Consider the following 12,652-nt stretch of genomic DNA (forward strand, 5'->3'; position numbering starts at 1 on the left):
AATATTTATTTAGTTTTATTTACCATCTTTTTGAAGGATTTCACCCAAGGCAGTGTACAGCAAGAATAAGTCAACGTAAGCAATAGACAATTACAGCCGTAAAAATATTCAAATTGCAATCAGAGTATGGCGACATTACAATGTTGACACAACACATGGTAAACCTTTTTAATAGACAGCATAGGATGTAAACAAAGATGGAGCATATTGATAGATAAAATAGAGTAACAGGAGTAAGAAAATAAGGGGACAGAATTAAAGAAGTTGCTTTTGAGGTCAAAATGGATAGGAGTAGATAAACATGGATAAATATGGCTGAAAGCCTGGATATGGTCGCAGGAGTTATCCAGGAATATTGGTACCCATGTAAAATCTATATAAGACTGCATCTATACATCTCTCAATAGCTGTCTTAGTATCATCAGCAAAATTTTTTTAATGGACTGTACTGAAAATCAAGCTTATTTCTCTAACATTGGATTTTACTAAGCAGCATAAGAACATTTTACTGTGGGCCAAGGAGGTAAATGCTCATAGGAATTCAATGAGGGTCAGAGCATTTACCTCACCTAATCCCTCCTTTTACTAAACCATGATATGGTTATTAGCACAGGGAGCCTTGGTGAATGTCCCATGCTGCTCCTGGAGGCGTACCTTAGGAAATTGGAAGACTGGGCATCCAAATGGCAGATTAAATTTAATGTGGACAAATGGAAAGTGATGCACATTGGGAAGAATAACCTGAATCACAGTTACCGGATGCTAGGGTCCACCTTGGGGATTAGCGCCCAAGAAAAGGATCTGGGTATCATCGTAGACAATACGATAAAACCTTCCGCCCAATGTGTGGCAGAAGCCAATAAAGCAAACACGATGCTAGGAATTATTAAAAAAGGGATGTTAACAAGATTAAGAATGTTATAATGCCTCTATATCGCTCCATGGTGCAACATCATTTGGAGTATTGTGTTCAATTCTCGTCTCCTTATCTCAAGAAAGATAATAGTGGCACTAAAAAAGGTTCAAAGAAGAGCGACCAATTTGGTAAAGGGGATGGAACTCCTTTCTTATGAAGAAAGACTAAAATGGTTAGGGCTCTTCAGCTTGGAAAAGAGACGGCTGAGGGAGATATGATTGAAGTCTACAAAATCCTAAGTGGAGTAGAACGGGTACAAGTGGATAGATTTTTCACTCTGTCAAAAATTAGAAAGACTAGGGGACACTCGAAGTCACAGGGAAATACTTTTAAAACCAATAGGAGGGAAAAAAAATTTTCACTCAGAGAATAGTTAAGCTCTGGAATGCGTTGCCAGAGGATGTGGTAAGAGCGGATTGTGTAGCTGGTTTTAAGGAAGGTTTGGACACGTTCCTGGAGGAAAAGTCCATAGTCTGTTATTGAGAAATACACGGGGAAGTCACTTCTTGTCATGTATCAGTAGCATGGAATGTTGCTGCTCCTTGGGTTTTGGCCACCATGAGAACGGGCTGCTGGGCTGGATGGACCATTGGTCTGACCCAGTAAGGCTAGTCTTAGAAACATAGAAACATAGAAGATGACGGCAGAAAAGGGCTACAGCCCATCAAGTCTGCCCACTCTGCTTACCCACCCCCTTTCTATGCCCTAATGACCCAATTTCCTTATCTTGACCCTCACAGGGATCCCACATGGGTATCCCATTTATTCTTAAAGTCTGGCACGCTGTCTGCCTCGATCACCTGCACTGGAAGCTTGTTCCAATGATCAACCACTCTCTCTGTGAAGAAATACTTTCTGGTGTTGCCATGAAATTTTCCGCCCCTGAGTTTGAGCGGGTGCCCTCTTGTGGGTCCCTTGAGAAAGAAAATATCATCTTCCACTTCGACACGTCCCGTGAGTTACTTAAATGTTTCGATCATGTCTCCCCTCTCCCTATGTTCCTCGAGAGTGTAGAGCTGCAATTTGTTCAGTCTTATGTTCAGTCTTTGTTCAGTCTTATGTTCTTATGTCCCTGCGCTAATAACCGCTATCACGGTTTAGTAAAAGAAGAGGTAAGTTAGGTAAGTAAATATTTACAAAATCATTCTAAACGTGTAACATTTTTCATACATGATTTTTTTTAATAGATAGAAGTTTAGCCAGGGCTTTTCTTACTTCTTCATTTCTCATGCTGTAAATAATGGGGTTTAACATTGGAATCAGAGCTGTGTACAGCAGGGAGAACAGTTTGTCTTGATCTGGTGAATACATTGCAGTTGGCCTCATGTACACACACATGACAGTCCCATAGAATAGAATAACGACTGTGAGGTGGGAGGAACAGGTGGAGAAGGCCTTGTGTCTCCCCTTGGCAGACCGGATTTTGAGGATGCTGGAGATGATAAAGACATAAGATGTCAAAGTTAATCCAAAGGGGAAAAGAGCTAAAAACACACCTTCAATAAATATCACACCTTCAATATAGTGCATATCACTGCAGGAAAGTTTCATCAGTGCTGCAATATCACAGAAGAAATGGTTAATTACATTTCCTCTACAAAGAGAGAACTGAGATGTTAAAACTGTTGGTGATAATCCATCCATGAATCCAACAACCCAAGAAGCAGATGCCAGAAGGATACATGCTCTCCTGTTCATGATGAGCACGTAGCGTAAAGGATTGCAGATTGCAATGTAACGATCAAAGGCCATGGCAGTGAGAAGGGAGAGTTCTGACCCTATGAGAGACATGAAAAAGTAGACCTGCGCTATACATACAGAAAAAGAAATCAGCGTCTCCCCTGTCAGAAGGCTGTGTAGCAGTGTGGAGAGAGTGACTGAGGAGTTGCCAATATCTAGGAAGGACAGGTTACCAAGGAAGAAGTACATGGGTTTTTGCAAATGAGGGTTGGTGCACACTAACATTAAAAACATGAAGTTTCCCATCACAGAGATCAGGAAGATCAGAGAAACTGCGACAGAAATGAAGAGCTGCAGGTCAGGATGGTCAGAGAATCCCACGAGAACGAATTCTGTAACTGAGGTCTTATTTTCTTTTCCCATTGATTCAACTATCTTAATCTGTAAGGATTTAGAGGAAAGGAAATATATAGGTAAGAATAAAAAATTTACAAGAACAAAGTCTGCTATTGTATTATAGATGATTGACAATAAATTCCATCATCTCACTTATCAGGAACCTTGTGCATAATATACTGACTCTTCACATGGTATCAGTCTTCCAGATGTTATTCAGCTGACGCTGATCTCTCGTGGAAGCCATTTTCTAGAAGCAGCAGCAAGTGGCAGGAAAAAGTGTGCTTTGCTTCTGCTCCAGTTACCCCTGCTGGACCACCAGGGATTACAGGTAGGCCCAAGAGGTCCTATCCTGCAAGGTGGTGGGGTGGGGTTGTTAGCTTGGTCAGGAGAGATGGTGGGAACGAGGCTTGGTGTCACTAGGGAGGGAGGAGGGGAATAAACACTGTAGGAGAATAGGAATGAGCAATGAAATGGCCACAACGAATCATCCTAGAATCTAGGGGTGGAAGTGCTTGAGCGAGAGATGCCAGATTGCAGACAGGGAGGAGAGGGGGAGGTTAGAATTTTTTTTGGGGGGGAAACTCTGAGTTATAAATGGCAGACCATGGAGAGGGGAAATCAGTTCCCTTGGTCCCTGAGGGTCTTTTGGTGCCACTTCCTTTCTCCGGGGACTTTGTCTGTCAAGATGGGTCCCCTCTTCTTTAAACCCTGAGCCCCGATGAAATGTAGGTGGAAGAGGAGGAATAGCACAAGCCATAACCATAGCAGCCCAGCACTGCTTTCACCCTTCATTTTGCAAAACCTAGAACAATGGGGTCTTGGGAAGCACTAGCCACTGGATCCAGGACGATTCATTGCGGACGATTCATAGGACAATTCAGTGCTGAAACAATCAAACTAAACTTGGTTCACGTTCCCACGACACTACCATAGAACGGGCTCACCATTCCCATGGCATTCCCAGGAATTATAGGTTGGTGTCCTCACTACCACAGTAATTACCATGATAGTAGCTCCCGTGTCACTTTTTACCATCTACTAGCCAGTATTCAGACTGGTGTGTGATTAGCTTGGTGGATAAAATTAGAACAACCCTTTTGCTGTCCTAACTTTATCTGTTTATTTAACGGATTAGAGAACTGAATATTGTCATTAACTGGTAAGCTCTGTTCTAGGTCTGCCTCAGATCTATCTGGTTAGTACTTCTGTAGTCAGAAAGGATATTCAGTAGCACTGACTGATTAAGTGGGAATGGCCATCTCTGCTGGGTTTAACTGGACATGAATCCATCCTGCCTACAGGGGTGGCCCTCTTGAGGGAGCAGCATTTTGCTGCCAACCAGCTTACTTGTTGGTCGATTCTCTCTGCTGCTACCCTTCCCTACATCTAATCCTTTCACCCTCTCCCCCACCCCCGATTGGCATTTTTTCTCCCCCCTCCCCCGTGTCTACCTTTAGATTTGTCAGCAGAAACAGTGATTCACAGAGTGGCCCTGCCAACCCCAGTGCTTCTTTCCACTGCAGCCCACCCTCTTTGACAACTTCCTGTTTCTACTGGGGCAGACTGCAGTGGAGAGAAGCACCAGGGTCTGCAGGGCCACTCTGTGAATCACTGCCACCACCGCAAAATTTAAAGGTAGATGCGGTGTGGGGGGGGGGGGTGTTATGGAAGGAAGGAATTGGGATAGGGTGAAAATATTAGATGCTGTGTAGGCTGGTTAAGGAAAGCAGAAGAATAGGGAGGGTGGCCTGCTGTGCACCCCCTTAGGGTGTGCACCCAGGGCTGACCGCCCCCCCACCACCCCATTGGTACGCCACTGGCCATATCTCATCTCTTTGATGTCCTAACACCTCCACACCTTTCTTACTTTTCTTACCCCTTTACTCATTCTCTTCTTGTATCCTGAACTTCCCTCACTCTGCCAACCACTATGTCCCTCCTTTTTACTCTATACTCCACTCTTTCTTTCTATTCTGCCCCAGCCATTATGTCATCTTCTTCCCCTGTTATCATCCTGCCCCTTCTACATCCCCTTCTTGCCCCATTCTCTCTCTTTTACCATGTACTAATAGATAGAAATTAACCTGAAACCATAAGAAGCCTGACCTTGGATATAGTACAACATGAGGGAAAGAGCAAAGGATGTATTTTTCTATGTACTGTATTAAATATAAAGATAGCAAGTGTTGGGGGGGGGGGGGGCAGGGCCGGATTAATGAATAGGCCCAGGAGGCACGTGCCTAGGGCCTGAAATTTCAGGAGGGGCCCACTGAAGGAAGACAAACAGAGAGCAGCTGCCCTACCATCTCCCTTCACCTCACCTTTTTTTTTTTTTTTTTTTAAATGGCTACAGCCCCCCACCCCCACCCCGTGGGCAGTTAAGATCAGCTACAGGCCCCCCCACACACACTTAAGATCAGCTATGCCCCCCGTCCGGCATCAAGGGCACTTATAAGATCGGCAACAGGCTCCCCGATATCAGTAACAAGTAAGATCGGCAATGTGGTGCTCAACACAAAGCTTCCCATCTGACACGAACTGCCCGGGTGGAAATAGGAAGCTGAGTCAGAGGGAAGCTTTGGGCTGAGCTTTGGGCAGATATGTAATTTCTGGAAATGTTCATTTTGATCATTTTGATTAGCCATTTTTTTATCATGCAATGGAAGGCCTCGTAGCTAAAGCTCTAACCTTATACTTAGAAAACCACAACTTACTCCACCCCACACAGTCGGGCTTCAGAACCAACTACAGCACTAAAACTCTACTAGCACACTCATGAACACCGCTAGACAACACCTCAGCACAGGCAAGAAAATGCTGAGCATACAACTAGACCTCTCCGCAGCCTTTGACCTGGTAGACCATGACATCCTTTTACAAACATTACTCAATAGGAATCACAGGCAAGGTACTATCATGGTTTAAAGGATGCCTACAATCCAGAACTTACAGAGTTAAATCAAACAAAGAAAAATCAGAACCATGATCCAACCTCTGCGGAGTACCACAAGGATCACCTCTGTCTTCCACACTCTTCAACCAATATATTGCTTCCCTCGGCTACTACCTAGACAAGCTAGGCCTAACCTCCTACAGCTAGACATTACCATTCTCCTCCCCTTCGACCAACCAGCACCATCCATGGTAGGCACAATACACAGAACACTTGAAACAGTAGCAACATGGATGAAAGAACACAAGCTAAAGCTTAACCCTGACAAAACAAACTTTATCCTCCTAGAAAACAGCAAAACCCCAACCTTAACAAACTTAGTAATAAACTTGATCTCATACCCCATTCAACCCACGCTAAAACTCCTTGGAGTGCTGATAGACAGAGGCTTTACCATGTAACCACAAATCAACAAAATAACAAAAACATCATTCGCTATTATGAGAAACCTAAGACAAATTAGAAAATTATTTGACAAAAAACAATTCCAACTCGTGGTACAATCACTAATACTAGGCCTAACAGACTACTGTAACATCAACCATGATAAAACAACTGCAAACAATACAAAACACAGCACTAAGATTTATCTATTCACTGAAAAAATACGGCCACATCACAGAGGCATACCACGACTCACACTGACTCTCAATACAAGCCAGAGTACACTTCAAATTCCACTGCCTACTATTTAAAGCTATAAATGGAGACAGCCTAACCTACTGGAACAATTAACTAATTCAATCCACCTCAACCAGACACAGGAGAATCCACACACTATTCACACACCCGCCAACCAAAAACGTCAAATGAAGAAAACTGTATGACAACCTACTGGCCACCAGAGCAGCGAAACTGGACAGACAAATCACCAATCTGCTGATCTCGACCACAGACTACAAAACCTTCAAAAAAGAAGCAAAAACCCTACTCTTCAAAAAAATACATAAAACCTATATAAACAACCAGACATGTCCCAAGCTTCACCTGAAATACTATCTACTCCTTAGCAAATTAGAAAATGTTCAGACTATTCCTTAAAGTTCTTAATATCATAACAATTCTTATGTAATCCGCCTTGAACCGCAAGGTCATGGTGGAATAGAAATCACAAATGTAATGTCATTCATTTTTTTATTGTTTGTTTTTTTTTAATGGCACTTTCAATTACCAGTGCCAATTAAGCTAATTAAATAAAGTTAGGCGCCTAGATCAGCTAGGCATCTAACTGTAGGTGCCTTTTATAAAATCAGGGCCTTAGTTCACACTGAGCTTCAGCAAAAGGGCCCCTTAATTTCTTATATACCACCTGAAAGCCCAAAAGCCATCAAAGCAGTGTACATTAAGGTACATATTTTTCTGTCCCTGGAGGGTTCACAAGCTATTTATACCTGAGGAAATGGAGGATCAAGAAACTTGTCTAATATCACAAGGAGCTGCAGTAGGATTTGAACCAGGATCCTTAAAATAATTTTAGATAGCTTTAAATAAGTCTGTGTGGGAAGGTTAAACTTATCTCTTAAATGCTGTGGTGCCGGTCTTATGCTGCAGTAATCTCCTTAATCTCCCTGCCATTCTAGCACAAAAAAACCCCCAAAACTCCCTACTCCCCAAATGTCCCTATATCCCCAAACTTCTACATAGCTGTGACTCCATGCTAGAATTTGCCCCTACCCCACAAAACTATAATCCCATAACTGCCCAACGATCCCCACCTCCAACTGCCCAATGGCTCTCAGGTGTACAACAGATTTACCACTTAAACACCAATTTAGTTTCCTGTTGGCTTTCCACATTTTCCACCATGATTATTTATAAGAAGCTCTGCAGTAGAGAATTACACGGGGACAAAGTTTTCCCCGTCCCCGTGGAAATGCATTTTTCTATCCCGCCCCGGCGAGTTCTTTTCCTATCCCCGCATCATTCCTACAGGCTCTGTCCTCATCTGCACAAGCCTCAAACACTTTAAAATCATAAGTGTCCGAGGCTTGTGCATTTAAGGCAGAGCTTACAGGAATCGGGCAGGGATCGCGACAAAACATGCAAGGACGGGGCAGGGAAATTGAATTCCTGTGAAAATTTGTCCCCGTGTTATTGTCTACTCTGCAGTACATCACTCTATGATCATCATTTGGATGTTCCAATTTACCAAGGATGTCAAATTCAAATGTATCAGTAAAAAAAAAAAAAGGGTATTCTATATAATACAATATAGTTTTTATAAACCTCAGTAGCTCAGTATCACCAGTTATACGTGGTTTACAAACAAGGGGCTAGAACAATAATAGAAAGTACAAACAAATCAATAAAACTGATTAGAATTCTAGAAAAATTTCTAAAACAAATGTTTTAATTTCTCCTGAAACCCCTGAAAATTAACTTTGCATCTATCGCCTAATTGAAGAAAATTCCACCAATAAGCAGGAACATAATGGTTTACGATTTATCCAAATTTTATATACCACTCTTCTGTCCCCTTTTATTAAGCTGAGCTAGAGGTTTTTAGCGCAGGCCAGCGAAGTAATTGCTCTGTCGCGCATAGAATTCCTATGAGCATCGGAGCCCTTACCCTCTCTAACTGCATTCCATATGTATTTTTCATACAGTTCTTCACTGTCAGTTTAATTTCCATCCTATAAGTTCACATAGAATTTTTCTTTTTTCAACCATCTTTATTTTCTCTTCTTTATTAATTTCCAGGTACTTTAGTTAGATTGTGAGCCTTCGGGACAGTAAGGGAATTTTTTAAGTACCTTCTTACTTCTCATTTATAATCTTAATGTATATTTTCTTCAAACCGCTTAGAACCTAACGGATGTAGCGGTATATAAGAAATAAATTACATTACATTATATTACCTTGCCTACTCACGCTAAAAGCCTGTAGCGCAACTTCAGAAAAAAAAGGGGGGGGGTTCATGAAGTATAAAGGAAGACAACAATTTCTTAAGTTGAATTCCTTTCACTGAAGGGTAGTATAGAAAAGAGGATCTACATTGAGTAGAATTGCTTAAAAAACAATTTTTAAAGTTGGCCCAAAGTCGTAATAAGCCCTAAAAACAAATGTACCTACCAGCAGTTTGAAAATGGATCTGGCCTATATAGGTAAAAAGTGTCAGAAGTGGACAGTTTATCATTTTTTATTTATTTTTTTCTCCACTGTCAAACGAGCTGATATATTTTGTAATAATGCTGGTATTATTTTTATTTCTTTTGCCAAGTAACCTACATATAAAACATTACAATAATCTAGCTGTGTCAAAAATAAAGCTTGTGTGAGAATTTAAAAAAATGGTCAAGCAACGAGTATTTTTAATTTTTACAAAGTAATATATTAAACTGTTCTGACAGCCAATAGTTACAGTTTGGTGGGCAAAGGAATATATACAATTTAAAGATCAAACCTGTTGGTTTTATTTTAACCCACAGTCTCCACAAAACTCAAAGGTCTAACAGTAATTCAGTGTGCATATACATGCCCTAGCAGTTATGAAACAACTCGGAAACTAATACTGTATTTCTAATTAGTGAAAGCATGTGTGGGGGGCTAGGCTTTGAAACAGTCTTCTGTAAGGATGCCAGTAAATTTTGTATAGAATATGTATTGTATTTGTCAGGGACAGCATTTTATTCTATCAGATGCCATAAGACTTTGTGTTGCTTTTGCTATTACAGTCTGGCTCAGCTAATTCTCTGGAAGTACCAGGAAAGTATTCCTAAAGCAGGGGTTAAGAGATAAGAGAATTCTACACATTAATCTTAAAAACCAATGATAAAACAATATAATAAATGATTGGGAACGACTTACGTTTGCATGTGTAGAACAGATAGTGACTTCTTTCTCAGAAACTCAGACGGTGAATCTGCCCTCTTTAAAATACCACCAATGCTTCTGGGACCTTGTCAGTTGAAAGTGGGAGAATTTGCAGTCACTGGAACTCAGAGGACCAGCAATTGATCCAGTGTGTTTTTAAATTAAAAAGTTATGTTTAATATTGATTTAGTTAAACAGTTATGTTTTGCAGTTCTATCTTTGGGCATTTTGGATCCTGAAATTTAGCAATTTAAAACAGTATAAGTTTATCCCTGTCTACTGAGAATACTTCTAGTTTCAAACTTCTGCAAAGACAGTGTCTCCTTTCTTGCAAATGTGTTGCTTCCTAGCAGTCAAGGAGCTTCTCCAAAGCTGTGTATTTGTTAGTCTGGAATTGAAATCTTACATAGATGGCAGTTCTCTCTTTCCAATATTCACACACAGTTAATGATCTTTCATTTGGATGGGACCATCTCAAATTCAAGAGCTGGTGCCATGACATGACTGAACCTGTTCCACCCTGTTATTCTCCTCATTATGTGGCTCCAATCAAGTTTCTGGATCTGAGGAGTGAATGGGAGGAAGGCAGGGAGGGGGAGAAGGGGAGGATAATTTAGGTATTGAGAGTCAGGCTTGGCAATGGATGGCAGGCTAATTGGTAGCTAATTGGTGGGGTAACAGGAGTGTTTGGTGGATTATTGGAGGTTTTGATGGGAGCATGGGCTGGGAAGGGCACAACCCACCCTCCCTCCTTTCCTCCTTAGAGGCTGTATGTTGGCTGCTCTGTACCTTGGGTTGTCCTCTTAGTGGGGTTGGAGCATTCTCCATTATATGGTATTTTTTGGAGTAATTTTATTAATATGTATTGTGAAATTGGGGTTCAATTGGGGTTCAAATGGGGAAATGAGATGCTTCGTCTACGGTTCCTTCAGGCTTTCCTGGGTTTTGCATTACCGCAAACCTTGCCATTGAAGTTCCAGTTATTAAGTGACAATTATTTAAATGACAACCAACTACTGAAAAATTGTTTTGGTTATTTAATATTTTCAATATATATCTGTGTTCATGATATTACAGTTATGGGGAATGGGTGGAGAAAATGTAAGTGTTGTGTGGAATATTTAATAAAGCTGCAGCCACTTATTTGCCTCAAGTTTTCCTCTTGTTTGCCTCATGTTTTCTTGTCAGGGTTTTTCTCCTTGGGATTTAACTTCCAATATAAACTCCCAAGGCATGGGATCCTTTCCTTTGCCCTATAGGCCTCCAGGGGGGTGCAGGCCTTCAGGGGAGTGCAGGCCTTCAGGGGGATGCAGGCCTTCAGGGGGATGCAGGCCTTCAGGGGGGTGCAGGCCTTCGGGGGGGTGCAGGCCTTCGGGGGGTGCAGGCCTTCGGGGGGGTGCAGGCCTTCGGGGTGTGTGCAGGCATTCGGGGTGGGTGCAGGCCTTCGGGATGGGTGCAGGCCTTCAGGGGGGGACAGACCTTTGGTTGGGGGTACAATCCTTCGGGGAGGGTGCAAGCCTTCAGGGGTGGGGTTTAGGCCTTCAGAGGGGGACAGACCTTCGGGTGGGAAGTAAAGTCCTTCGGGGGGGTGCAGGCCTTCAGGGGTGGGGTGTAGCCCTTTGGAGGGGGGACAGATCTTCGAGGGAGGGGGGTCCTGGTGTAAAAGTACACAGAGGGAGAGAGGGAAGGGGGTTCAAAGATACGTGCATATGCCAGACTTTGGGGGTTAGAAATAATGGGTCTAAAAACAGAGGAGTGGGAGAGAGATGGTGCATAATGGGATTTAGGGAGGGAAGGAACAGAAAGGGAGAGAACTTGGAAACAGGGGATGGTGTGGAGGGGGGATAGAGATACTGGATAGGAGGATAGTTGGAAACAGAAAGGGAGAGATGGTGGATCCTGGGGTGGTGGGGAGTTGAGAAAAGATGAATCTGTGGATGGAGACAAAAAAAAGGAAAGATGCCAGATCTCCGGGAGAGGGAAGGGAAACGGAAGGGGAGGACAGAGATGGCAGACGGATGGTTAGCACGGAGAAAGGAGACCCTGGCAAGCAAGACAACAAGAGCCTGGGACCAACAAGATTTGAATATTGACCAGAGAACAAAAGGTAGAAAAAATAATTTTATTTTCTGTTTTGTGATTACAATATGTTAGATTTGAAAAGTGTACATGAGACAGCTTGAAATAGGAACTTTTCTATTTTTGTGAATGGCAAGGCTGAGTTCAGTTAAAATATATGCTTTATAAGAAAATATAATAATGTGTTTTATAAAGTTTATAAGCATTGCTGGCATACTCGGTGAGGTGTTCCTAGTGTTGGTGGTGGTGGTAGCATGTCAGTGTGTTGAGAGGAAGAGGTAGTCTGGGAAATTCTGCTGAGCAAACTCTGGGCCCATTTCCACCCCCAGTTAGTCCACTCCACTCAACTGGTTCACACACTGAGTGGGTCTTTGGGTGTTATTTCTGGGTAGTTGTTTTAGAATCTCTTCCAGTGGTTTGTCAGTATCTCCTTCTGGTCCAAGGAATGAAACTTTGTCAACCTTAGCATTGACCTTCAGAATATGTTTGTAACAGCGCTGCTTGTGTGGCATTAGGCTATGTAGTGATCGAAAGAAAAAAACAGACCTTTGCACATTTTTGCACTATATGGTGGGTGTATGAGGAGATTCATTTCCTGCACAGTTAAGTCCGTGTGAAGTTACCTTGTGCTGTATTTGACATCTAGCAAGGTCTCTGTTTGGAAGGAAAGATCTAAGCTTAAAAATAAAGTGGCCAGAAGTTATGTTAAAAGTAGATAGCGTAGCTGGTTTTAAGAAAGGTTTGGACAAATTCCTGGAGGAAAAGTCCATTGTCTGTTATTAAGACATGGGGGAAGCGTCTGCTTGCCCTGG

The 12,652-nt window shown here is 42.2% G+C and overlaps 1 protein-coding gene across 1 annotated transcript; it reads right to left on the reverse strand.

Annotated features, from left to right (window-relative positions):
* Positions 1–2,080: 2,080 nt before the first annotated feature.
* LOC117357222 (olfactory receptor 2K2-like) lies at positions 2,081–2,845 on the reverse strand. Its single transcript, XM_033937594.1, has one exon. The coding sequence runs from the start codon at positions 2,843–2,845 to the stop codon at positions 2,081–2,083; it is 765 nt and encodes a 254-aa protein (XP_033793485.1).
* Positions 2,846–12,652: the final 9,807 nt, after the last annotated feature.

The sequence above is a fragment of the Geotrypetes seraphini genome, chromosome 3 (assembly GCF_902459505.1).
Source record: "Geotrypetes seraphini chromosome 3, aGeoSer1.1, whole genome shotgun sequence".
Classification (NCBI taxonomy): Eukaryota; Metazoa; Chordata; class Amphibia; order Gymnophiona; family Dermophiidae; genus Geotrypetes; species Geotrypetes seraphini.